The sequence below is a fragment of the Tetranychus urticae genome, chromosome 1 (genome assembly GCF_039701765.1).
Source record: "Tetranychus urticae isolate SD_2017Ah chromosome 1, NJAU_TeUrti_SD_1.0, whole genome shotgun sequence".
Classification (NCBI taxonomy): Eukaryota; Metazoa; Arthropoda; class Arachnida; order Trombidiformes; family Tetranychidae; genus Tetranychus; species Tetranychus urticae.
In genome coordinates this window covers 21,764,751-21,791,698 of record NC_142958.1, presented here as the reverse complement: position 1 = coordinate 21,791,698, position 26,948 = coordinate 21,764,751, and the positions used below count along the sequence as shown (strand labels likewise).

The following is a 26,948-nucleotide window of genomic DNA, read 5'->3' as shown; positions in this document are numbered from 1 at the left end:
TTCTCGAAATACCGATGTTCAAACTTTTCAGGTCAACGTCCAAAATCAAGAGAACTATCAATAACTTGAAAAAAATCGTTTTGTCGCCAATGTTAATCATTCATTTTTATGCATGAATAACAAGTTTCAGCCTTCTAACTTATACGGTCACAAAGATCTGTCGATTTAACTGAAAATCGAACTTATCTCTTTATCCAGAAATCGAAAAGGTTATTGATTGAAATAAGTTCAATTTCTGGTTGCCCATCAAAGGTTACCTCATGAAAATGAATCTCTTGAAAAAATCTTGTTCCACAATCGCACAAAAGCGAATCGAAGTTTCAGCTTTGACCTGTATTTGCTCGAAAACTATTGATCGGAGAAACAATTTAATAGTACTCATGGACTCAGTTTTCATTCTTCTACAAACCCATAAAGTCTCAAATTGCAACTCAAAGTGGTTCTCAAACAGTGCTAAAACTTTCATCGTCAAAATTGTAAAGTTGTAAATAGTGCTTATTATGCATAGAAAGTAAAGAAAGAGTGTTTATTGTGCTTAAATTTGCTACGATTTAAGCATTTCCTGGTGTAAAATCACAATAATTGGTCTTATTTTTGCTATTAATCATTTAAGAATTGAATTGAACACCTTGAGCATTGATCACATTTTAATATTGATGCTAGTTTCGCTAATTTTATCGGTAAACTAATAGGTTCTTAAACTGGAAAGCAATGTGAAAACTCTTGTTATGCATCTTAATAAAGAAGACGTTTTATGATGCTTGAAGTTGCTACTTAGGCCATCTTGATACAAAACTCAGTCCAATTTGTGTCCTAAAACATCTCGTCAATGAATAAACAGTAATTATGTTTCAATTTTAACTTTTATTGTAAATAAAATGATTTGTAATTAAACTAGAATCCAACGATACTGTCTTGTTCTTACGCTTTAATTGTGATGCTATGTACATATTGATCATTGGATTATTTTGCGCATAAAAGATAGGTTAATGTGCTGAAAGCAATGTCAAACTGGAATCGTATAAAGAATAGGGTTTACGGTACTTGTAACTACGATTTCTAACGTTTTTTGATGCAGGTTGTGGTTGTTTAGCATCAATGGCATAGACATTGTATCAATAAATTAGTCGCTGCATTGTTGACGGCCATTTTGCAAATAGACTAATAGTCAATTTCTAAATATTGATGGTCAAAGTGCTTAAGTCAATGATTTAAATCAATAGAATTGTCATTAAATTGTTCAATCGTTGATGTTTATCAACAATTTCATAGACGAAAATTAAGTTTAAGCCACCTAATTCCTACGGTCATAGAATGCGGAATGTTTAACGGGAAATCGAACTTGACCTGTTGTAAAGAAACAGAAAACTTTATTTCTCAAAACGAGTTCATTTTCTGCTTTATGCTTAAAGTTCGTCAATAAATTATTTTAGGGAAGAATCTGCTTCCATAATTGTACAAAAGGCAATCTAAGTTTCAACTTTGAACTCGATCCTCTAACAAACTGTCGATCGGAGAAAATTTTGAATCCCATAAATGGACTCAGTTTTCATGTCCCTAACAGAGTCTAATCTTGAAAGAGAATAATTTTCACCCGTTTTGCTCATTTGTGTCAATTTTTACATAAGTGTGTCTTTTTGAAACAACCCTCTGAAAGTGTGTACTAATTGTAAAACAAAAGGTTGTAGTGAATTTAGTGAGTAAAAGCCAAGTTCAACTGAATTCAATTTTACAGGGATAAAGTTATTTTTGAAAACGAGAGAAGATTGAAAACAATTAAGGAATTAAATTGAATTGATGATATTGAAAACATTAAAAAATAACACATCCATCAAGAATTGCCAAATTAAAAACTACTAAATGAACAAAAACAATATAATCCGTTCATTTTTCACCTTAAATTCATCTAAAAATACAAACAGTAACATTTTACCGAGGAAACCTTCAAGCTCCTTATTTACCTGGCCTCGTCGCCTGGTTTGAATATACTGATTGCATAAAATTGAAAGTTTTTGAATAAATAAATGATTTTTCATTTGATTACTTGGAGAATTGAAACTTTATTAAATTAATAGTCTTTGAAGTCAATTTTACAAAGGATTATTTCCAGAGGGCAATGATAACAAATAATGCATTCCGATGTTTTGTTTTGATTTCATCTTCAATAATGAGGCGGTCGTTGCCTGACTGATAACTGTTCATCCTGATACACCGTTATACCATGTAAACGTAAGTGAATGATTTTTTGGTGGTCTCTGTCCTTTTCTTGGTTTATAAATAGTCACAACTGAAATTCAAGCTGGATAACACAAGAAAACTAGGCACAATGAATAGTTATCAAAGGTTTAGAACTACTGAATTCCAAGATTCGCCACATCACCATGAAAAAGAAGAATAAAAACAATAAAAATGACTTGATTAATAAATATTTTTCATTAACTAAAAACCTTAATTGAAGGGATGAAATAAAATAATCAGCACTGCCATCTCTCGATGAATAACGGATTCATTTAATTCTATTAAACGGAATCTTTTTTATTCAATTGTAATAACTTGGATTGATTTAATTTGCTAATTAACCATTCTCATCTAGTTATGAAGATTTTACTTTAATTCGTCATGATTTATCATTTTAACTAGATATTTCTTAATTATTTCTGCTTGTTTGAGTTTCCAAATGATTTCAAAGTTTGTGTTCCATCGCTTCAAAGCTAACCAAAAGCTTCTTTTTTCAGGCAATCATTTTTAATTTTTTAAACCAGTTGTATTGTTTTCGCTGATTGAAGACCATTTTCCAGCCTATGACCCAGTCCAGCAGTTGTAATGTAATCTTCATATTTTCACATGCAAAAATGTTACTCAGGTAAATTATACGTTTATTTGTTAGTAATAACCTTTCAACGCATCCTATTACAGCTAAAAATAGGCGTTTGTTTCACCCTTTGAAAGTGATTCCTAGTTATTTTCACATTGAAAGGTTGACTTTTTTCGCTCTCACTCTCTCGACTATTTCAAACAAACAGATAACATTGATACTTGTGAATAATAATACCTTGCAAGGGTATAACCTTTCAGTCTATACCATTTATTTACACATTAACAAACCAAAAATGATAGGTAAATGAATAGAAGACCAAGGTGAAAGGTAATAGATAGGGTAATTTGAATATGACATAGCATGATAGTAAGATAAATATTGAAAGATTGAAACAGAAATGGAAAGGTTTGGTCAACTTAACCCTAGGGTTGATATCATCATCTTCACCAACAAGTATTATTCACTTGTACCTTTGAAAGGCAAAAACATATGCTCTTGGTCAAAAGGCAATGTAAAATTATATTTTCATAGCGATGGTAAACAAAAAATGGACTAAATTAGTAACATAAAGGTTTACTTTTCACCAATATTAGTAAATAATAATATTTACATTGTCTGTTAGCGTTATGTTATTAAAGATAATTAGTAGTTCACAGGTATGATCACCAAAGAAGCAAAGGTAAAACAAACTCCTAATTTTCGTGTGTTTCACACCCACCCAGCTCTGTCTCAGGTTTATCCCACCTTCACCTATTTCACCTTTTACCTTAAACAAAATATATTTCATCTTATCTCTCTCTCTATCTCTTGTATCATCATCACCATAATAATCATCCATCGTCATTCCTTTCACATGTTCATCCCATTGATCTTTGTTAATAATGTTGATCTTTTATCGTGATAATATGTATTCCAGGTCACCAACTGTGTATTTAACCGAAAAAATACCTCAAGGAAGATGATGTTCATGCTGATCTTGATCCCGAAAGATGATAACAAAAAGCCAGGAGTACAAAGTAAATGTTTCAAGACAAGCTTTAAGACCAGATGCTTATTACAAACTAATGGGTGCTAACTAAGGTATTATCTGTACATCAAAGGCTACATTTAATTTCTTACTAATAGATGTTTATTTTTTTCAATTTTATCATTCACAGGGAACCATTTGTTTACCTTAATCATCTGAACAATCAGTTAGTGTGGACACTGCACTGGTCGTATGAATACCTTGGATTAACCTTAATCAAATATCAATGGATTTGTGGACAAGATTTTGTTTTTTGCTTTCGCCCTTGCACATTGATTGCCAGTAAACAAGATATGAGATCAGACCTGTAGATCAGTATTGTTTGCAGATTAGTATTATTTGGTTTACAGTAATAACCTTTGACAACGTCAACAGTGAAAACAGTTATTGACAGTGTTTATTGACAATTAGTGTTACAGAAAAAAAAGAGAGTTTAAAACTGTTATCATTCCATGTTTAGCTTGTTCAACTTTGAATAACCATTATTAGCTGTATTGACTGTTCACTTTTTTAGCTGTATTTCCTTGCGTGATGCTTTTACTGCAACTAAATGTGATAATATATTAATCGATCAATCTTTTACTTTCCAATGATTTAGCAAGTTAAATTGTTGTTTGTAGCAATTTAACCAATGATAGGAATCAACGTTGAACAAGAAGTCAGACACTTGAAGTCGCTGCAAGGCCTGAGCAAATACATGAATGTTACTGCTTTTTTGACATATTTTCAAGTCTAAATTTTGTTTATCTCAGCAAAATATAACCAATGACCATTGGTCAAAGGTTAAACTAATGGCATCAATCGTGTCAATGCCATCAGAGGCTGTAAAATGATGTAAGATGAAGAAAATGTAAAAATTGTAAAAATCACATCAATTTTTAGTCTTGTTGTTCAGTTAGCTTCAATTATCTTTCAATCTCTCCTTTTCACTGATCAATCTCAATCGTTTCAATTAAATGCGATGACCTTAGTAATATGTTAGGTTAAAGGTTGTTTTTTTACTCTCTTTAACCTCGCTGTTGATTGAAAGGTGAGATTGGTTTACATGTTAAAATTAACAGCAACCATTTTTAGCTACAAAAGTTAAAAAAAAGGTTAACGTGAAACTGTTAGGAGGTCAAAATGGCCAAAAATGTTACTTCCAATGATGGATCGATTCATGTATTTTTTTCGTTAACATGGTTTCGACCAACAATTAGACCAACAACGTACACAGATTTCAGTGTTAATAACAATTTAGATTACAGTTTCACTTTTTTACAAGGTAAATCAAAATTGTTAGAAGGGCGTCTCAATTTAATGTTTTACCTTTATTAAATGAAGATCATCATCAGTTTTCATTTTCAAGATTGATTATGATTATTCATTGGCAATAATATAATTTTATAAATGCTATTATATTATATGATTGTGATTGATGCGATTATTGGGAGAGTAAACAATTAGAGTAAAAATCTTTTCTGTGTAATCAACATCCTTCTTCAATCTTAGTTGGTCTTAATTTTAATTGTTAACATTTACACCTGGGTTTGGGTAAAATCAGTTTCAATTCATTGATAGGAATAAATTCTCGGAAACAACATTTAGTCAATTCAGTTGAATCAAGAGTTGGGAGGTTCAATGGCAACATTGAATGACAAAACTGAAAGACTTTGACTTATTTTTTCGTGTTAAATTTTTGCTTCTTTTACCTTAATTGTTAGGTTAATTAGTGGGTTAGGTAAAGGAGCAAAGTGTAATAAAAGGCCAAAACTAGGAGCCAAAAGGTAAAAAACAAAACTCTAAACGAAGAAACATAATCCCAATTTAAAAATAAAACGCTGTTTGGTACAAAAAAACAACAACAGTTAATGGCTTTGTAAATTGTTAAATTGATGTGGATGATCGATGGGTGTAATAATTTATCTGGACAATGATGAAGAAGCTTCAAGATGATACTTGAAGACACACACACAGACACAACCTTAAGTTACAAGAGTAAAGGTGAATTGGAGGCAAAAAAGGTTCAAGATGAAGATCATGGTTTCTTGGTTTGCACCTAAATGTCTTCAAGTCACGATAAAAAAAGATGGTGAAGATGAAAGGTTAAAGCTGTAGACCAAAAGACATTAAAGATGAGGATAATGATGATGGTCAAAAGGAAGAAGGTATTGATAAGAAATTAAGTTTACATGTGATGGACGAGGCAAAATCAAATGGACAGGTTGATAAGGTACAAAACTAGAAAAGGTTGGATATCCAATTATGACATAAATCTTTCCAATGGTAAGGGTATATCCATAATGAGGATGCTGACGCCCGATGACCTGGGTCACTTTACGGTGAAAAAAGCATTGGCACCCAGGTCACCCATTATCATCTTTATCGTCTTCCCGTGTAGACTTGATTAACGTCCAGGGTAAAAGGCCACCATGATCAGTCCAGGGCGTCCATTCAAATACATCAGCAAATAATAGATTAGTGTTGATAATTTATTTGAACCCATTTTTAACTTGGCAATAAAACATGAACCTTAACTTGTTACCTTCCTGTTACAAGATACAAATTAAAATTATTTATTGCTCAAACTGATTAACAATTGTTGTTTTTTTTATTATTTATTGTAAGCTGATTGTAGCTCTAGTTAGCTGTGAAGGTAAATTGGTTGGGAGAAAGGATCATAAATCGTTTCAATTTTAATCATTGTCATTACCATAGTAATATACATTTTAATGTTGAGAGTTAATTGTAACCATCAACTGCTTTGTCTGAGACTGAAAATTATTCACAATTGCATTTGGAAATCAAATGTTAATGTTAACTGGACTCACTTTTGAATGTTAAATCATTCAACAATTCATTATCAATTCAATAAGGATTAATTTTGCTGAATAATTTGTTGAAAGGTTGAATTGTAAAACAAACTATGGTGATGATTGGGATTGTGGTTTTGATTATCATTTGTGTGACCCTTATAGTTAAATTTTAAGAATGATTTATCTTCATTATTATGGTTAACCAAAGGAGATTAACAACAATTTGAATTACAAAACTAATCTGGTAACAATTAACATCAACAGTAAATAGATGGTAAAACCTGAAGTTGATAAAAGGACGATAAATTATTAGCTAAATGAAGAAGAGGAAGAAGAAAGTAAAAAATTTAATCTCCGCCATCATAAGAATTAAGGATTACAAATTGAATAGGAACGTACCTTAACATTGATGGTACTCATAATAATCATAATGATGGTGATAATAATATAGCTTTTCAAACAAAATTCATTGGGCGGTGATGAGAATGAAATATTTTACATTTTATTCAATTGTGATTATCTTGATTGATGCTCACTGTGTAGACCTAAGTTAAACATACATCCTAATAGGTAAAGGAAGATAGTTTCATAAGGCAACAGGTAAGGTAAAAGGACATATTAAACAGAGGTTTCCTATTAAATTACAAGGTAGGTGGATAACAATTTATAAAATTTAATAAATGTTGATCAGCTTTTCACTGATGTAGGTAACTTACATGTAAGGAGTAGTGATACAAGTCTGACTTCTCGAGTTGGGACTTTGTGGGTTTGTCATTACAACTGAGGCCATTTTGATGATCAGTAGTTTTCGATAAAATTGAGTCCAACTTGCACTTTTTTGGCTAATTTTTGGTCATCTTAAGTTTAATTCCCTGAAAAGATCAAAAGAACAAAATTCAATAGATTTATGTTTTGAAGGAAATATGGAAAACTCATAAATAAAAAATGATACATTTGGAAGAAATATAATAATATTATGAAAGTAAACAAGATTCATGGCATAAATCAAAAGCTCGATAGATTGATGGCACTTAATAGGCTAAATGGTTAAAAATAATCGATAAGTTTACAGTTGAGAGTTTAATTATGTTTTTTACTTGAATTATTTGTCCATTAATAGACTGATCTATTGATTCAGATTTAGGTAACATTAAAAAGCAATAAGAAAACATGTTTACCTTAACTTTCTTGTCCTAGCAATAAATCCTATGTAAATGTTATAAAAAGAAACAAAAGATCATGAATTATGTTGAAAAAACTAACTCATTCCAGTTGAATAGATGAAAAGTAAAATTATTCAGGACAAAAGGTTGAGTAGAAACAAGATATTGTGTCGAGAGTTAACCAAGTAATGGCTACACTGATCGACATGAAGGAAATAGGTAAACCTCATGAAAATCTCTATGAATATTTCAACAATTATCTTGCTAAACAGTTGATTCATCTTAATTATTTACCAGTAAATGTTAGTAAATCATCATTTTTAGTATTGACTTGTTCATTGTCCCTGTTCATCTACTTTGGAGCAATATTAAAAGAGTTTTGGTTATTATTTTCCGATCCAAGTGACGATCCAATATTTTACAAGTTAGGAGCACCAACAGTTTCCCTTGGATTCATTTTTCACCGAGAAATATCACTCATCTTGTTATTATGGTTATCTGGTACCTTATACTGTGCTCTGTTCATAAAATACACTCAATATTCAAAGAAACATCAAAGCTGGATCCAAAGCTTCGTATATTTATCACCAAAAGCTTCAGTCTCTTCTTTAGATAAATTAATAAGGAAAAGTTTTCTTCTTCAAACAAGGATTGTTCTTGTTTTTTCTGTGGCTGGTATTGCTTTGTTTCAGATGATCACGCTATCACGTTGTCCGACCAGTTTGATTGCTTACTGTCTCTTTAATTATATACTCAATATTTTTAACGCATTCTTGACCGCTGTTTATCTAGGATCCACTGGTTGTATGTTTACATTTCATTGTATGATGCTTGGAGTAACATTCAATAGACTAGCCAAACGAGTAGATAAAATGATCAATTATTTAGCCATAAATAAACAGACAGCAAAGCACATCAATGTGTACCTTCACCGAGTCACAAAGGAACTTCGTCATCTGAACGGATCCAAAGTTTTCTGGGAACATCTCAATTCAACAATCTTTTTATCCACTTATTTGGCTCAATCAGTCCTGTTGTATCTCCTCTTTTTTGTATCAGTTCCGTTTCTCATGAAATGTTCATTTTTCCTGATGGCAATTGTCAATTTTCTTGGTGGCCAATCGATTCATTTTATAGCTGGACACATTGCTAAAGTACAGGTAAATATTAATTTTCAATTCAACTTCCAAAGTTGCAGCTAAATCAGAGAAAATGCAGCAAAAAAAACAATTTTAGTTACAAACAAAATCATGTGAATAAATCTAATAAATCTTTCTTATACTTTACCGTTTGGTTGAACAATGTGATGAAGATTGAGAAGTGTTTATTCCAGTTAAATCGATTGATGTTCAGACGAATTCCTGGTCCATCTAAAATTAAAATCATTCAAGTATTGGAACATACCAGGGGAGGAAAGTTCAATACAATATTCTCTGCTGTTGAGTATTCATTGGCTTCGTTAATTATGGTTGGTATAATTTTTTCACAATTGATTTTCTTTGTGAGTTAATTATTCACCTTTCTTTTCAATCTTGTTAGGTTACTTCAGAAAATGCAGTTTTGTTCATGCTGTTGATTGTTAATTATAGCAGAAGATCATTTAATGTAACCCAATTAGTCGAGGAAATTGGATAAATAATGGCTTCTAAATCTAAGTTAATCAAAGCTTTAAAACTTCAATTTTATTATTACTTAATCACTAAATGTCCTTTAGATGAAAATAAACACAGGAGGAATCCATGGTACACTGAATAAACGCCGGTAATAAGGCAAAGATGAAATTCTTGAGCGATTGATTAACTGAAATATACCAAGCATTTGGAGGAACATGGTTATTGTCCAAGTCTGTTTGTCCAATTGTTGAATCAACACCTGAACTGAACACACTAAATAATACAATCAATTGGATTAAATGTTTGGGAAAATAGAGAAAAATTTTAATATCAACAGCTGACAGTTTCTTTTTACACCACAGTGTGTCTCTCATCCAATTGTTATTTTCCCGAAAATTTATGTGTAATTATCTATTGACAACGACAATGCAATCTTATGTAATTAGTGTCTCATAATTTTACAATTTAATTCCCATTTACGCTCTTCTTCTCCAATAATCACAATCAGTGAATTATGTGTCTACAGTGAAACCCTGTCAACCTTACAGTTTTAATAGAAACACAGAAGGTTTGGTCAGTGTCATTGTGAACTCCGAAACATGTAACTTATGTGCTTCTTATGTTGAAATTATAATATTAGTTTCTATGCTCTTATCATCTTCATCATCATACTGATTATAACCATCTTAAGTCCTACTGTGTTTTGATCTTTAAAGGTAAAAGGTAAAAGGTAAAAAAGGTCAGTAAAACATCTTTTAAGTGAACAAATGAATAGACCACTATATAGACCAATGTATAGACAAAATGTATGTTATTGTGTATAGTCTTTCTTTATCGTTGATTCCCATTTTCCCCTTATTTTTGCTTAAATAATTACCAATAAACAAAGTTAACTGGATAGTTGAAATGTATTAAATTAACTTGACAACAGTTACATTGACGCTTCTTTTTTCTCTCTCTCTTTTCCAGTATGATGACTAATGATCGATAAAATTAAATTTATTGAGGATGAAAAGCAGTGAAGAGGAAGAGATGCCGAGGAACACATACAGTGCGCTTTTCCACTTGGATATAACTTTTTAATGGATTTTCAATGGGCAGACAAAGAAACAAAGTGATAGGTCATTGAGTCTTGTTCACAATCTTTTGGAGATGAAAGCAAATTTTCAAATGGCTCCTTAATTTACACAATAAAATGAAGTTTAGTTTAATTTCCATGGATAAGGACCAACAAAAGATTTTTCATCAGTCAATTCAATGAAAGCGATATACTTTGGTCTTGAACATTTTCCACCTTTTAGATGGCCATTTCACAAGATTTATGATTCAACCTTTTTCTTATATTGTTGGTGTATTGACAATCAACTAATTGCTAATTAACGCAAATTTAATTAACGTTTCCTAATAGCCTCTTTAAGGTATAATAATTTAAACAACAACCTGTTTTGATTGTGAAAATTGCAGCCCTTTGGTGCGATTAACGTGATAAGATTTATGTTTTATTAGATGGGACCCAAAAATGGAATCAGAATCAGATTAACCTGAAATTAATTATTAATTTAATATGATAATCATTCATTATCAAGTTAATCAAATTAGCTATAAACTAAGTGATAAGCCGAGAAACATTGAAGTAACGAAAAAATCATCAAATGATTATTTAACTTGAGAAATGAAAATTTGGCAAAAACTGGATGCAATTTGAATATTATTTCAATCATCTAGGATCGTTAAATTAATCAAATATTAATCTAATACGGCAAATGATTTTATTGAATTAAAAGTGTTGTCAGTTGTATTAGGAGAGTTAATTGAATTTATTAACACTCCAAGTATAATAAACAAACAACAAATTGATTGAGCAGATGAATTTTCGCTGAGTTACATTGCTTTGCCAAACATAAATATTCAATTGTGAAATGGCGTTAATCAAGATTGCTCATCATTAGTTAACCTTATTTTTACATTTCTCATCACCTTAGTGGACACCTAATCGATTATATTGATGATGATGATAATGATGAGATTCAAGATGAAGATGGTAAAGGTGAAAATCTTAATTATTACCTTGTAAGATTGTCACACCCAGACTCAAGGTGTGAAGCAAAATGTCTTCTGGTTTCTCACGGTTTTATCAATGATTTTTTAAGATTATGAATCTCATTAAACTGTGGTTAAATTGTTCAATATAATCACCAAGAAATATCAAGGACATAAATCTGCAAATAATATCACCTTAAGGCGTTTTCCGTGTCCTTTGCCTTTTCCAATTGAAACCAATTCATTGTTGTCCATCTTTCACATCATCTTCTGGCTTGTAAATTATCAGATCAAATTACAATCATTGATTATAATACAATATTTTAATCAGCAGCAAATTTAATTCTTAGTTAATCCAGTGAAAGTGATTCTCGGTTTACAGCTGATTTGAATATTGGCCAAGATTATATTTCAATTTTTATGGACATCTTTTATCCTTTTTGGGATTTAATTGTCCAATCCAAATTGTTGTGGTTTAGTCAATTAGTTGATTGAAATATCAGTTGAATCTGTGAGGTAAAAATATAAGAATCAAATTAGATGCAATTAAAACTAATTTACTTTTATGTTAAGCTGATGTTATCATGATAAAATGTTGAAGCAAAAGTATAAGGAAGACAAGTTTTTACCTTTTATGAGAATCAATTCTTGTATGTTTTATCAAATCATCAACTAAATAAGTACAGTATATTATGTTTAAATCTACCATTAATGTATTGAAGTAATTTATCATGTTTTCATCGTTTCAAGTTAATAGGTTTTAAATTGTAAATTGATTGTTAAACAAGATATTGTTTAAGGGCTGCAAAACAAAGGATGGTAAAATATGTTTAAATGTTTCAAGACAATATTGAAAATAGGAAAAATGGCAAATTAAAGACTAATTCATAATTTTAATTCTCTCATTTACAATCAATTCAATAATCAACTGATACTTGATAAGGAAGGTAAGATCAATCAGTCAACATCTTAAAATATAATAACATGAAAATAAGGTTAATGTGATCGACAACTTTACCCAGACTTAGCCCATAATCTTAAGGTATGCCAATTTTTTTTGTGGTTTTCATCTTTTACCTGCCTTTTTATCATCATCTACTCAAAGAGCCGTAGATGGCCAAGATGAAGATGAGATGTGTGTGTGTGTGTTCATCTTGGACAAGCTTTAAAATATTAAGTTGAATGTTATAAAGTAAAGGTATTTGCGTAGGTTCAGGCTATTCAATAGGAATCAACTAACAAATCCTTAAAACCTTACTTCAACTTATTTGACAAAATGGCCGTAAGGCAGAAACGCACATAAATACATTTACAAAATTATTAATGCATTATTATATCATATTTCCCAATATAAAAAGGCTAGCATTAATTGTAGCAAAAATTATTAAGTTGACTATTTTTTGCATTGCCTACTCAAACATTATGATTTATCATAGGAAAATACAGGTGAAAGCTTCAATGATAAATCTGCAGAAAGGTTGTTTACCATGACGAAGTATTCCTAAAGGTTTCTTCCAACTTTAGTCTGGCTTTTGTTTTATAAGTTACCAATCAACTGCAGACCATAGATTAAGACTGGTGAATCTCAACATGTTCATTGACCATTATATAACAGCGGCCTTTGTTGGGTGTATTCGAGTAACTGTTGAATAGTAAACATTTTTCAATCTCATCTTCATCTATGACAATTGTAGATTCACTTTCGTTGGTCAAAGATTATTAATCTTTTTAATGGTTTAACAGCAGGTTTGTAACAATAAGAGTGTTCAACATTATTAAAACCATCGCCTCCAAGTGTTGATTGTTGATGATGATGATGATGATCAGTGGGTGAACCTTAATTTAGCTGAAAAAAAGAAGAAGAAGAAGGTTACTTAAGAAGTTGTTACAAGAGAAACAATCTTTTCTTATCAACACATTGACTTTGCATAAAATAATTTGCCTTAAGGTTATCACGAGAACAGATATTTGAAAATTGAATAACAATGATAACTTGGGGAGAAGAATAATGAGCAATTTAAGGTAAACAATTAAAAAACAATCAGTATAAACTAAAGTTTCAATGTGCAATGGCAAGTTCATGTGAAAAAAAAGTTGAGCGATGGCAAAAATACTCACAATTTGATGGACTAGTAACACTAGAATGCATCTAAAAGTATTTACATGCAATGATCTAATTTGATTTAGAATCGTACTAAAGTTAAATAATCAATCAAAATGAATAAAGCAACAATAAAACACAAAATTATTCAAAAAATATTTTTGTCAAAGATCTTCAATAGGCCTAGTAATGCAGATTATGCAAAGAGTAAAAGTCAAACTCTTTTAGATTAGGACTGTAGTTCCTGTCGATTTATCAGTATTTTATAGGAAGGAGTTTAACATGGATGATTTGTTGGGTCCATTTGGGTCAATGAATCTTGTTAAAATGAAGAGAGCTTAAAAGAAAGAGTTAAAAGTCCATTTTTGTTGGACAACCCATACTTACCACTACATCTATAGAGAAACACAACATGTAGCTTTGGTACTACACTTCAGCTTTATTCATCAGTAAATTTAAATTACGAAGCCGCCGAGTGTTCAAGTGTCGGCAGGCTGACACATAATTATTATTCATAATTACACATAATTAATATTATTAATAACATGGAAACTTATAAGTCACATAAAATAAAGGAAAAAGATTGACACTTGATTGGTAAGCGTCACCCTTTTGGTTACAACTTCAACACCATCTAATGAAAGGCCTAAGAACCATTAATATCAAGTTTGTTGGTTAAAAGATTTAAACTGAAAAATACAATGTGGTCAAAATATTTATGCAAATATTTTTTTTTATTAACAGTGACCAAAGAAAATGATTGAAACTTGAAACTAACAATAAAGTTAAGAAAGTATGAAAAATCTCTAGAGCAACAAATATTATGAAAAAAAGGCTTGACCCTTGTCTGTGATTACTATACAAGTAAAACCTCATTGCTTTCTCTCTCTCTCTCTCCTTTCACTGGTTATCTTCATCGTTCTTCAGGTAAACTATTATGATTATTTTATAAATAAATAGTCACCCTTTATTATTATTAATATTATCGTATTACATTAGTTAACCTCATTGTTAAATTGTGTTGTTGAAATTCATAAAACCGTGAATTGATCAAATAAACCTTTTCACAGAAAATCTAATCCCTTTTTCTTACCTCTTTCACTGCATCTTTTGGTTTGCTTTTTTTCGCCCTCCTAACAACCTTAACCTTAACCTTAACCTTTTTTTTCTTACCTCTCATTATTATCATTTTGATTATTTCACTTATATTTTATTTACAAGAAATTTAAAACTCAAGATGAATATATTATTATCATATTATTTATTCTTAGGCTTAACTCTCTCTTTTCTTTCTCTTCCTTGTCACCCTTTTTTTCTAGGTTATCCTTTGGACTTTTCCTAAAGAGCCTGGCTTCACAACTGACCAGATTCAGATAAACGGATTCTTGTATACACTTGGATGGTCAATTTATGGGCACAGATTCTATTCATTGATCATTCAAGCAACAATTTTGATGACCAAAATAAACCCTTTCTCTTTTTTATATAATACTCATAATTCGTTGAGTCCTTTTCATTGGATTGGAAAAACAAAATTCATTGACAAAAGAGCCTTTTCAATGCATGTTGGAAAACAGACCATTTAAACAATTTTGTATTTCGGTCAAAGGTAAAGGCCTAATATTTTAACCAAGAACACTTTGGAACGCAAGAGAAAAGGTAAAGAAAGAGTAAAGCTGGATAGGTGAAATGTTGACCCACAAAGCAAAAAGAAAAACAAATGACCAACAAAAATTTTCCCAGAGATACTTTTACCTTCACTCACCTTGAGTAAACAATCTTGAACAATATTTTCCTTACCATTTCACCCTCATTTATCTTCATCATTATCATCATCATTATTATCGTCATCATCATCATCATCTTTAGTCAAGTTTCCAGTTTACCTTTTCAACATTGATTAAGAACAAAGAAAATGCTGTGCAAGGGAAATGTTAAAGCCTTTCAACAATCAATTGGAAGCAAAAAGAGAAACCTTTAGCTATTGGGTAAACATTGGTCACCTTTTCATCGTCTTCCTTATATTTTGACCATCAGGTTATTTAATTCACACTGTGTGACCTTCAAATATCTCAAACACCTTATCAACAATGAACCATCTTTAACATGGTTATCTTTATTTATTTTGTTTCCCTTGATTATCATCAATGATTACCTTTCAACAGCCTGTATTTCAACGTATTTGCTTAGCTGGTAATAACAACTAAATACATTTTCATTTTTTGTTTGTAACAATCAAACAACTTGTTACACTTTATTGGATCAACTGGAAGGCATTACAATCAATTATTCCAGATTCATTATTACAATTATACACACCTTGATTTTTTTTTGATTTGCAAAATTATTGAAACCCAGAAAAATTGCCTTTTAAAATTGATTTAACCACCAAAACTGAGTAAATACATAAAGCCATACATTTTAAAGCTGATTAATCATTTAAAACTTGAGAATTAGAATGTCCAAGTAACTCAGAATCACAATCAACTTGTAAATATTGTTAATTGTGGTGAGTTGATAAGAAAAAGCATTTGGCAGAAAAAAGTTAACACTTGATTGGGAAAAAAATCATCAAATAATCAGGTTGAACACTTGAATGTTGAATTACAGTTTACAATCGCACCGGAAACATTAAATTTACCTTGCTAGGTAACAATTGGGTCAGTCTGAGGAAATAATAAAATAAAAAAAAATGTAATGTTCAAGAGCAATAACAGTAAATCATTGAGTTAATTGTACATATTTATATTGACTTGACTTTTCTCATTCCCTTGTAAAATCCATTATTAACCAATGATAACAATGTAATCTATTCACGTTTCCTTTAGCAATTAAAAACACCAATAATTTTCAGCATTTCTGTACAATTGAGACAAAAAGCCAAAACCAATAATCAACATCATCAATGGTTACCATTAAAATCAATTTCAAGATGGCTGATCAGGAATTGTTAGAGGATTTCAATATTGCTGACTGACGAAATTGTCTCCTTTATTTGCAGCGTTCAAGAGCCAAAACAGCCAAGACCAATAATCAACTCGATTCACGATAATTATAAGGTAATAATAGCCCAACCTAAAAACTGTGAACATGAAGAGAAAGAGAAAAGTTAATCACCATCAACTAGATTCAAGATTATTGTAATTATCACTCTTAAATGAGCGATACAAACAGAGTGTAAGAAGATTTGTCAATTGAGTGAAGAAAATTTCATCCAAATAATTATTATTGAATAAGGTTTACATGTAAATGCAGAAGATAAATTTTTCAAAGCAATTTCAATTACTAATTTTGATAACCTGGACTGTTATTTAAAAAAACTAGTCAACAATGTTTCTTATTCAATTTCAATGATGACATATGTATAAATGATTATGAAAAGTAAAAATAAATTCAATTGATAATAAAACATCACTTAATCCGTAAGTATTTTTTATTTGGTCAACCACTATGGTACATTTTTCATTGACCATATGTGATGTTGAAGACCAAAAAGAGGACCTTATTTGCAAACTTTACAACACTTTCAACAACAAAAAATGAAGTGAAAGGCTTTTTTGCCTTTTTTACCTTCTGCATTTGTAGTAATTTTTTTGTGACTTGCTTACCTTTTTTTTCTGATGCCGAATTCGGTAGATTGTTGTTGTTGTTAATATCAATGAAAATGTGATTTCCTTTACTATCTTTTATGTTATAGCAGACTTAACAATACCTTTGAGGAAAGCTTAGCAAAAAGGCAGGTGAAACATTCCAATGGTACTTTTATTTGCTCAAAAGATGACGTTGATGAGCGTAAAGATGTTGAGATTCCCAAAACTTATTGAAGTTTGAAAATACCAATCAACAGGTTAGGCTTTTAAACATTATAAACTTCAAGATTCCCAAAGCAAACTAATTAGTTTATAGCAAATTATTTAATCAAAAGACAACAATCAACAATGAAAAGACATTTATTTTGAATCTGATCTCAAAAGCAGATATTAAAGATCAATACAGATACCAATCCTTGTCCGAAACGAGTCTCTCTTAAAATAGCTTATCAACTCATCTGTATTATTATTTGCTAATTTCACTATTATCCAATGTTATTATTAAATAATAATCTGTCTAATGGATTATTGAAGATTACTGAAGCATCTTTGAAACTAAACAAGCTTATAGATAAATCCATTAATCTTTAATTAATCCTCAACATGTCATAATTCAATAACAATCTTTGATATGCCATTTGTTTTCAATTAGACTTGCATGTGTTAACCTCACACTATATTTAATTTGTAATTGTTTCGACTGTTTAAGATAATTAATTTTCTGTCAATACAAGTTAAACTAATAACAATTTAGTTCTTTCAATTTTCAATTGTTACACAGAATTGACATGTAACATGATTACATTGATTCTTTGGGATTTTGTTAAACATTTGGCAAAAATCATAAATTTATTTTTCAACAACCCCTTTTCAGGTTACAATTATTAACCGCATTTTTTTCAACAACAAAGTGTTGCTATTATTTTTCTAATTATCTTTAAATTGGTTTAGTAAAAGTGAAAAGGTAAAAAGATTAAAGTTAAATGATGTACTGGACGTTAATGGACGATGTTAGCTAAATGTGGATTCTCACCTTAACCAGGTAATGGTTCTTTTTAAAAAGAAACAAAAAGATTTTCTCTTGAGCCAATGATAATTTATTTTCTATTTCTTTTTTTGTGCTTTTTTTAGTTTCAATATGTTACCTTTTCACCTTTCCAATTAACCATAATCCTCCGCCTTCATCAATACACCTAATTCATCCTCATCATCCCTCCCTCCTCCTCCCCACAACAGCAACTTGAACATGAACATGGACAACAACAAAGGCAACAACAACGATCATTCCTGTGCTTTACAACATATAAACAAGTTAAATTAATTGTACCCAACTAAATAGGAACCAAAAGTCAAACTTTGGCCTGACCTGACTTATCTTACCTTGTCCACACCTATTTTCTCGGGACTTTTTGGTTGGCAACATGAATCTCTAACAAGCCGATGAAACTGACTGTTGATTACATTTCTTGTGCTCTCATCATCACCATCGTCTTCATTTCACCCTCAATAGTTTAACCATTAATTTACACAAGTAAAGTAAATGGGTCTGGCTGTATTACAATCTATTGAATCCCTCATCACCTTTACTTTAATTGCTCTCTACCTTGATTTGCTTTCACAGGCAGAGAGAATGTAAAATCACCAAGAAACATCATTTCATCCTCTTTCAACCTAGATAAATCGTCTTAATTTAGTTTATATTTTTTCTTTCTCTCTCCTAACTTTATCTATTACATTTAGATTACATTATTATTATTAGCATTACAATCATCATCATCATTATTATCATGTTACATAAAAGCAAAATCGCCCAGACAATTATCACATACAATGTGTGTATAAATTATTACCATTTTGTTGTAAGAAACAATTTCACTTCGTGCTGAGTTGACGTGAAAAAACCATTTCACAAATCAACAACTTTTCAACTTAATATTATGATGATTATTAACATCATCTTAAACTTTTGATTGTTGATTTCTGCACTGTTTTGACCTTAATTATACTTGATTATAACGATGAAAGTTATTCAGGTTTACTGTTGAAATGAACATATTTATTAATTGCAATCGTGAAAATTGTATTCGCACAAATTGCAACAAAAAAGCAATAACAACAATCAAAGCTAATCAAATTATCAGTCTGATGGGTTTTCAATAAAACCTTTTCTCTCATTATCAATAAATAAATGGACTAGTTATTTAATTACGATAATGGCAATGAAAATTGTTTAAATAATATTGAAACTACTCAAAGATCAACTTGAAACTGTTTCTGTTACAAAAACAAGGTTCAATGAATCACTTTTTGATATTATTACATGAAATCTTGTTGTGAAAATAAGTCTTATTTGACAGTAAATATTTGCATCGATAAGCTAAAACAGTAACCCAGACCTTAACCTTTAACCTGTTGCTTGGTTAACTGGTTATGCAAGTAAATACAGTGATTGTCAGATGAGAAAAAGTTAATTAAATCATAAATCAAGTTGCACTATTTGACTGGCATTACAATTTAACTGTGACTGTCAAAAGGTAAATAGATGAAATGAGTGGTCTTTTCAAAGTCAGTTGACTTGATTTATAACTCAGCATGATTAAAATTTTTGACCAACCAAATTTCCAGCTTAATCAAGATGATGTTTAACAGTTGTTGACAACTAATGAGTGAGTCCAAAATAGAAACAAATTTACAAACCAAGAATGTTATGTTTTAGCTAAAAAAGGTCCAATTTTTATCTGTTAAAATGTGGTCAACAAATTGTCACAATAACCAAAAATGGCAAAAAAAACAGGATCAAAGGGAAAACTAAACACACAAAAAGCACTCCAAATCACTGTACAAAAAGGAAACAAATGATGAACAAATGAAAACTGTGTTTGTAACATAATAATTAGCAACTTGTTTCCCGAAATAATTAACACAAGTTAATTGAAATTGAATGAAAAATGATTAAAATGATTGAAAACTAAGCAATAACTTAAAAACAAAACATGTAACTCATATGTAATACAAAGTCAGCAGCGCTCACAAAGTAAAGCTTCAAGGCGCGCTATTTAAGATTGTCCCATTGTCACCTTAATTGGTTTCAGTTTAACGGTCAACCATCCTTATCCAATTGATAATGAAAATGATGATTATCTTCTTTGATAATCCTCCTCTTTTAACCTTATCATTGACAAAATTAACACCTTAAGGGTGTTTTAATTAATTGTAACTTCCTTCGTAAGTTGAGAAAACGATTCACTTTTTTGCCTTTTCATCCAAAATTTTCAATCTTTTCATTTTTACCCTTAAAATTGAAACTCTTAACCTTGGTTAACCATTTGAAACCAAACTGACCGACTAATTTAAATAATGTATATGATAATAATTGAGCTTTTATAGCCCAAAGGTAGGGATACAAAATAATGAATAATAACAATTTCCGATGAGCATGAAAAAGGCATAAAATTGCATTTCTTTGGATACAAATTTATGACATTTTTTTGGCTCTTTTTTACCCAAACTTGTTCAATTTTCTCGTTTTTTTTGCTCTTTTTTTACTCTGTATTGTACTGATTTTTACACCACACTGACCTTGCCCATATACCATGGACACATCCGGTTCCCTGTGCTCAATAACCATTTAGTCTTTACAGTCAACATTATTGTTGTCTTCAAGCTCTGTCAGCTTTGTGCAACTACAGTCACTTTGCTGCTTTTTACATGTTTAACAATCAACTTTTTTGTGTTTATTCAACATTTAATTGACTATTAATTGTAGCTTGATAAGAGTTATGCAAAACCTGAAAAGGTTAGTTTATTGTAAGAGTAAATTCATTGCAAACTAGGTGCTAATCCTAGCTTGTGCTAGTTCTAAATATCTATCTGTTTTAATTATTTATTTTTCTTGAATTTCAGTGTTAATCAAAAACACTCTTAAAAATACTTCCACCATTGGCTAAGCGTTTAAATGCCTTCTCATATGTTCATTTTGTAACGCCTTTCTCCGTAAAAGTAAAACCTTACCCAAATTTTTGTGCAAAAATTGTGGCATAAAAGGATTTTAAGGAAAATTATTGCAAAGCTTAAAAGGCACGATTGAATCAATGTCCGAAAAATAGTTGCCGATGTCTCATCTGTACAGAAAGAGACCAAAATTTTCAACTCTATTTTATCAATGATTGTCCATCGGAGGGACTGTTCCAAATCGAAATCGGTTCCATTTGTCAATATTGAAATATAATCAATGCTCAGGATGCTCAATTCAATTCTTGAATGATTAATAGCAACAATTAGACTGATATTTGTGAGTTTACACCAAGAAAATGTAGAAATCGTGGAAAATTTAAGGACAATAACAGTCTTCCTTTACTTACTATGCAAAATCAACTTTAACTAACTAACTAACAAAGTAACCATTTACTTTCATAAAAACAGTATTTTGACAAAAGAATCAGCGCCAGCTCAAGATTCAAATGAAAAACTCTAGTGAAAAATTCGATGAAATGATCAAATAATTTATTGACTGATTCCTTAATTAGTTCATTATAACTTGAATGAAAACTCGCAGATAAATAATCAGCATCGATAAAAAGATCAAAAATTGGAAAACAAAAAATTATGATCGCTCAGTTGGCAGCTAGATGGAGCTGTTTTTTGTCAAAATAAGTGAGAGTTGACTGTAAATAATCAGATCTGACAGCCCAAGTAATGCAGTGCTATAGATGAAAAGTTATACAGCAAAACCTCGTATATTTTGCCTTTTTTGAGTGCGGACATCTAACGTTCAAAAAAATAGAATGAGCAAATTTTTAGTTACGGTGACTGTAAATTACAGTCTCTGAAAATAAAATTTGCTCAAATGAGTCAAAAAGTGAGCTCATTTGATTGTGAGCTACTGTAATTTACAGTCAACATAAGTAAAAATGTGCTTATTCTATTTTTTTGAACGTTAGATGTCCGCACTCAAAAAAGGCAAAATATACGAGGTTTGAGTGTAAATCATTTGAGAATTGGATTGAGCATCGATTGTATTTTAATATTTTATGCTAGTTTCGCTTATTCTATCAATAAACTAATAAGTTACCAAACTGTAAAACTTTTACTATGCATCGTATTAAGACTATTTATGATGTTTAAACTTGCAACTGAGTCCATCTTGATACAAAACTCAGTCTAAATATTTAAGGATGCGATTGAGCATTCTGAAAATTGAGTATGCTTTAACATTGATGCTCATTTAGCAATAAACCTCTATTCAAGATCGTATGAAAAAGTTATAACACTGTATTACTTATGCTGTCAGATCTGATGATGATCAATCGATAAATAATAAGTTTCAGTTCTCTTACTCTTACGGCCACAAAAAATTGTCGATTTAACCGAAAACCGAACTTATCTCTTTAACCAGAAACAGAAAAGGTTATTGATTGAAATAAGTGCATTTTTTGGTTTCCCACCAAAAGTTACTTCACGAAAATGAATCTCTTAAAAATATCTTGCTCCATAATTGAACAAAAGCGAATCTAAGTTTCAGCTTTGACTTCTATTTGCTCGAAAACTGTTCATGGGAGAAACATTTTAATAGCACTCATGGACTCGGTTTTTGTGCTTCTACAGACCCATAAAGTCTCAACTCTTTACTCAACGCGATTCTCAATCAGAGCTAAAACTTGCATCGTATAAAAGTTTAGTTTATTAGAAAGTTTTAGCTTTTAACTCTTACAGTCACAAAAATCGGCAAATTTAACTAAAAACCGAACTTATCAATTTGTTCGCTAAGATCAAATGTTATTGTTCAAAATAAGAGCATTTTTGGTTTCCCACCAAAAGTAACTTCAGTTGAGTTTCTCGAAAAAAACCTTATTCCGTAATTGAACAAAATGAAAATGAAAATGAGTTTCTTGACAAAATATTGTTTTAATTTAATGATATTTATACATTACATTATATAATATGCTTACATACAATTATATTCATTTTCAATTTCACAATTTAATTTTACGCATTATTTAAACAACTGAACTGCTAATTGAAAATCAGCTCTTATTATAATGGTGACAATTGTGGTGATGGTAAAGGCGAAGATGGTTCAGATGATGGAGGTGTTAGAGGTATTGTTACTGTAGTAGGTGTTGTTGCTGTTGTTGGTGATTGTAATGGTGATGATGACGATAATGATGGTGAATGTGATTGGGTTTGTGATGACTTGATAATTTTGTGTATTAATCGTTGGTGCAGTTCATCAATGTATTTAACAGCTTCATTAATAATTTTAACTTTAGGAACTTCATTTAATCCATGAAGAGAAGGAATGATTTTACAAAGATTTCGATATTCTCTCAATCTTAACTGCTTCCTTTTTTCACGTTTTATCCTCAAAATATTTTTATTTGTTGCATCTTCCAATGGCAGGGAATGTTGATTATGATTAGAATTCACTGATTGTTGTTGCTGTTGCTGTTGTTGATGTTGCTGTTGATGTTGCTGTTGAAGCTGTTGTGAGAGTTGTTGTTGAAGTTGTTGCATTTGAAATTGAAGTTGAACTTTAAGATGATCCTCTATCAATAAATGATTATCCATTTCTGATGTTGATTGGATGGTGTTAGTATTGTTACTAGATAACACAAGTAATACAAAAATACAACAAAAATGATGTAAAAATGGTACAAAGTTACAAGAATGTAAAAAAATGATGTTAACTAGTCAACAGAAAGTCTGAAAGTAACTCAACAAAAAGCTGTTTCAGCTTTACCTTTAGCTTCCTTTACCACGCACAAGCAACAGACAGACAGATGAGCAAATCTTTTAACCCTGGTGATAGGTTCTGTAAGCATTTTTGTACAATGTTTTTTGTGAAACAGAAACAGGTTTTACTCAATAAAAATGTTCACCTTTGCCTTAAAAGCCCTCCCACTTGCTCAAGTTTATCATTTATTATTATTAACAGAAGGGTCTCGTTCCTATTATATACTCACCTGTATAATCTTTCTCATCCTCTCACCTGTCAAATCTATCTTCTTGAAATTGAATCATTTTTTGTTTGTTACTCCACGAAATGAAATTGATCATAATTTTTGCTCCGGCTCAACATAATCAGTTCACTTGGATTGTTAAATTGTTAAATGCTATTGCTATTGGCAAATGTATGATATTATTAGATGATTGGAGGTTTCAATTTGTCTCAATCTTTCACTCTCAATGGAAACTTTCAATACTATTTTCTTGCCAATATTAGTGAGGAATAAAATTTCTAGGCGATTTCTGAATGTTATGGAAATTTGGTGAAATTTGTTTCTGGGTTGATTGAATAAAGGAAGAGAGAAAGAGCGAGATGGAAACAATTCAAATTAATAAAGAGAAACACTCGCCAAGATATATTTGAAAATGTAACTTGCAAAAGCATGTGAAAAGCAAAACCTAATAATGACCTTAAGCACCTGTCTAGGTAAGTTTTTAATGAAAGCTAAACGCACCTTTACTATTGGCAACGGTTTTTTTATATTAATAGTGGAGATTGTAAATATAATAGGAGAGTAATATGATGATGATGAAGAAGATAAAAAACGAAAAACAAAGAAAAAAAATGACCAAGTTCAATCAATGTAATTTGTTGAGAAACAAAACATCGTTAGGTTTGCATTTATAGCTACATTCAGCTGGGAATCTGCGGTTTAACAGGCGATTGAACATCAATTTGAATTAAACAGTCAATTTACAGTGGAAAAAGCCAGAGCCATGAATTCAATGATCCAAAATGCAAGAGATCCAGTAATTCAAAATGCCTCAATTTGGGAAAAACAAAGACTTACCAATGAGAACTGAATCTAATTTCATCGGTATAACCAGTAACACATGCTTCAAAATCAGGTGCTAATATGAACTTTAGAATCGCCTAAATTTCAATTCTTCATTTAACTCTTTCCGTGTTATTAATAATACTGATGAACTTTATCTTCCAAGTTGCTAAATCAAGGTTCAATATCATTCAAGTTTGCTCAAGTATTGCAATTCAAGCTGTAGTTAAAATGTATATAAATTTCATGATCCAACTCCAATAAGAAACGTAAAAATGTTGCAAATTTTTACTGTTATATACTTTTTTTGATGATTTTGATGACATTCAATTAGTATGCATTTAAGCATAAAACACAGTTCTGCATTAAGTTCTGAGTTCTGTCTATTTGTTTGATGTACATTTCCATTCAGTCGATACCACAAGAGTAGTTCACAGTCTAATTGCAAGCTAAGCAAATAAGCAAATTGAACAATAGTCCATTCCTTTCTCAATGTCCGACTTGTTGCTTTGATTAATTAAATTTTGAGCAATTGTTTGCTAAAATATTGACATAATAGGAAGGACCTCGTACTGCAACTGAAATTGAAAGAGTTGCAAAACGGATGGGCAAACAGACAAGAGCAGGAGTTTAGGATAAAGATGACGAGTGCGAAGCTGCTGCTGATGATGGCGATGGGAAGAGGTTCTCTCGGTTCTCATAGAGGGTCTGTGTATTTAAACATACAAGATGCAAGCAAAACACGAGTTTGTAACTGTGTGAAAATGAAGCAGCAGCCTTTTCGGTTTGAGGAAACATTCAAGTTGGGTAAAAATCAGCTGTTATCATCCATCCAGTATCAATAGGCCAGGTTGTCCTGTTAAAAACTGGTCCTCACTTTTTAAACCAGATGATGTTCAGGAAAAAAAAGAAAGAGAAATGTAGGCTTTAGGTAACACGGTAATTGTCATAGGCCTGACCGGCAAGTCAGTCAGCATCGAGTTAAGTTGAAGGAGAGACAGAGACACAGAAAGAGAGAGAGAAAGAGAGAGTAATTTCAAGGCCACCTTAGGCGTTTGTTATTATAATATTAATAATATAAACCTCAATAAAAACGGGAACTAAATATTTTCTCACGATGTAATCTCACTCATTTACTCACCCGATCACTTCACTTATAGTTTGGCTTCTTCCCTCTCCCTATCTTCTCTTTCTTTTTCTCTGTCTCAGTCCACTTCGAGTTGACTTACTTACAGTTGTTAATATCGAGAAGAGTCCAAATTGAAACACACAAAATTATCCAAAAATTAATGATAAAGGTTACAACCTTTACTACAGAGGTAGTTGCTGTAGTAACAGGAAAACCAACAACAACATGAGGCGCAAATTTTAAGCCTCATTTTTGATGTGAACAACAAAAAAACAAATTTATCCTCATCCTTCCCACTCTCTCTCTGTTAATCATCCTTCCCACCTCCATCTTCCCTCTCCATATGTTTTTCATTTCTCTTACATTTCCCTTTCTTTATCATCGTTCTCATCCTTTATCCCTTCTCATAGATCCTTCACTAGGTCGATTCCCTTTCCATCTTTAATATCCACATCAATATGCATATAAAAGCAACCTCCTTTTAACTCTTAATCTATTGTTAATTCAATAATTTACATTATTTATCAATTGATTTGCTTAATTATCTTTAACCTGCTCATTATTAAAACAATTGAAAAATCAAATTAATGAGCAACCAATGAATTGATAATATCTATGAAACGGTAAGTAAACCCTAGTTTTGCCCATTTCTTGTTTACCTTTTTCGGTATTTACTTTGCCTCAGTGTAAATGCATTACAATAGTCTGTAATTAGTATTGATTAGTGATTAATAGTAATTATTAGATTAAAATTAGTTTTAATTTTGTGTCTTAAAAGGCCACCAGCGATGAAAAGTGGATTAAAGGTTTGCTGTGATTATAATGTTAGCCAAAAGATGTTGATGCAAATGAATGTTTTCCAACTTGCAATCAAGAAATGCCTAACTAAGG

At 30.9% G+C, this 26,948-nt stretch overlaps 1 protein-coding gene and 5 long non-coding RNA genes across 11 annotated transcripts; 3 read left to right on the top strand and 3 right to left on the bottom strand.

Moving 5' to 3' along the window:
- Window positions 1-2,353: 2,353 nt before the first annotated feature.
- On the top strand, window positions 2,354-6,159 carry LOC112538856 (uncharacterized). The gene is made up of 3 exons (XR_003082239.2): window positions 2,354-2,863; window positions 3,735-3,898; window positions 3,976-6,159. It is a non-coding gene; the product is annotated as an uncharacterized LOC112538856 (long non-coding RNA).
- LOC107362226 (uncharacterized) lies at window positions 5,693-9,787 on the bottom strand. Of its 3 annotated transcripts, XR_003082235.2 has the most exons (6): window positions 9,091-9,764; window positions 8,098-9,001; window positions 7,819-7,846; window positions 7,357-7,512; window positions 7,040-7,203; window positions 5,693-6,373 (listed from the first exon to the last, which is right to left on the bottom strand). It is a non-coding gene; the product is annotated as an uncharacterized LOC107362226 (long non-coding RNA). The 3 variants fall into 3 exon arrangements; XR_001568629.3 differs by lacking the exon at window positions 7,040-7,203; XR_016197739.1 differs by lacking the exons at window positions 7,040-7,203; window positions 7,819-7,846 and having other exon boundaries at window positions 9,091-9,787.
- Window positions 9,788-9,903: 116 nt separating this feature from the next.
- On the top strand, window positions 9,904-10,805 carry LOC107362227 (uncharacterized). The gene is made up of 2 exons (XR_001568630.3): window positions 9,904-10,155; window positions 10,386-10,805. It is a non-coding gene; the product is annotated as an uncharacterized LOC107362227 (long non-coding RNA).
- A 363-nt stretch (window positions 10,806-11,168) lies between these two features.
- On the bottom strand, window positions 11,169-14,179 carry LOC107362229 (uncharacterized). Of its 3 annotated transcripts, XR_001568633.3 has the most exons (4): window positions 13,945-14,179; window positions 12,943-13,302; window positions 12,086-12,258; window positions 11,169-11,965 (listed from the first exon to the last, which is right to left on the bottom strand). It is a non-coding gene; the product is annotated as an uncharacterized LOC107362229 (long non-coding RNA). The 3 variants fall into 3 exon arrangements; XR_003082238.2 differs by lacking the exon at window positions 12,086-12,258 and having other exon boundaries at window positions 13,945-14,164; XR_003082237.2 differs by lacking the exons at window positions 11,169-11,965; window positions 12,086-12,258 and having other exon boundaries at window positions 12,330-13,302; window positions 13,945-14,176.
- A 29-nt stretch (window positions 14,180-14,208) lies between these two features.
- On the top strand, window positions 14,209-18,978 carry LOC107362225 (uncharacterized). The gene is made up of 3 exons (XR_001568627.3): window positions 14,209-14,484; window positions 14,877-18,189; window positions 18,279-18,978. It is a non-coding gene; the product is annotated as an uncharacterized LOC107362225 (long non-coding RNA).
- Window positions 18,979-23,031: 4,053 nt separating this feature from the next.
- On the bottom strand, window positions 23,032-26,322 carry LOC107362217 (uncharacterized). 2 transcript variants are annotated; one of them, XM_089265899.1, is made up of 2 exons: window positions 26,162-26,322; window positions 23,032-25,804 (listed from the first exon to the last, which is right to left on the bottom strand). In XM_089265899.1, exon 2 carries the CDS (start codon window positions 23,712-23,714, stop codon window positions 23,181-23,183), a length of 534 nt encoding a protein of 177 aa, XP_089122025.1. In that variant the 5' UTR covers window positions 23,715-25,804; window positions 26,162-26,322; the 3' UTR covers window positions 23,032-23,180. The 2 variants fall into 2 exon arrangements, with proteins under 2 accessions (XP_089122025.1, XP_089122026.1); XM_089265900.1 differs by having other exon boundaries at window positions 26,158-26,313.
- Between the last annotated feature and the right edge of the window lie 626 nt (window positions 26,323-26,948).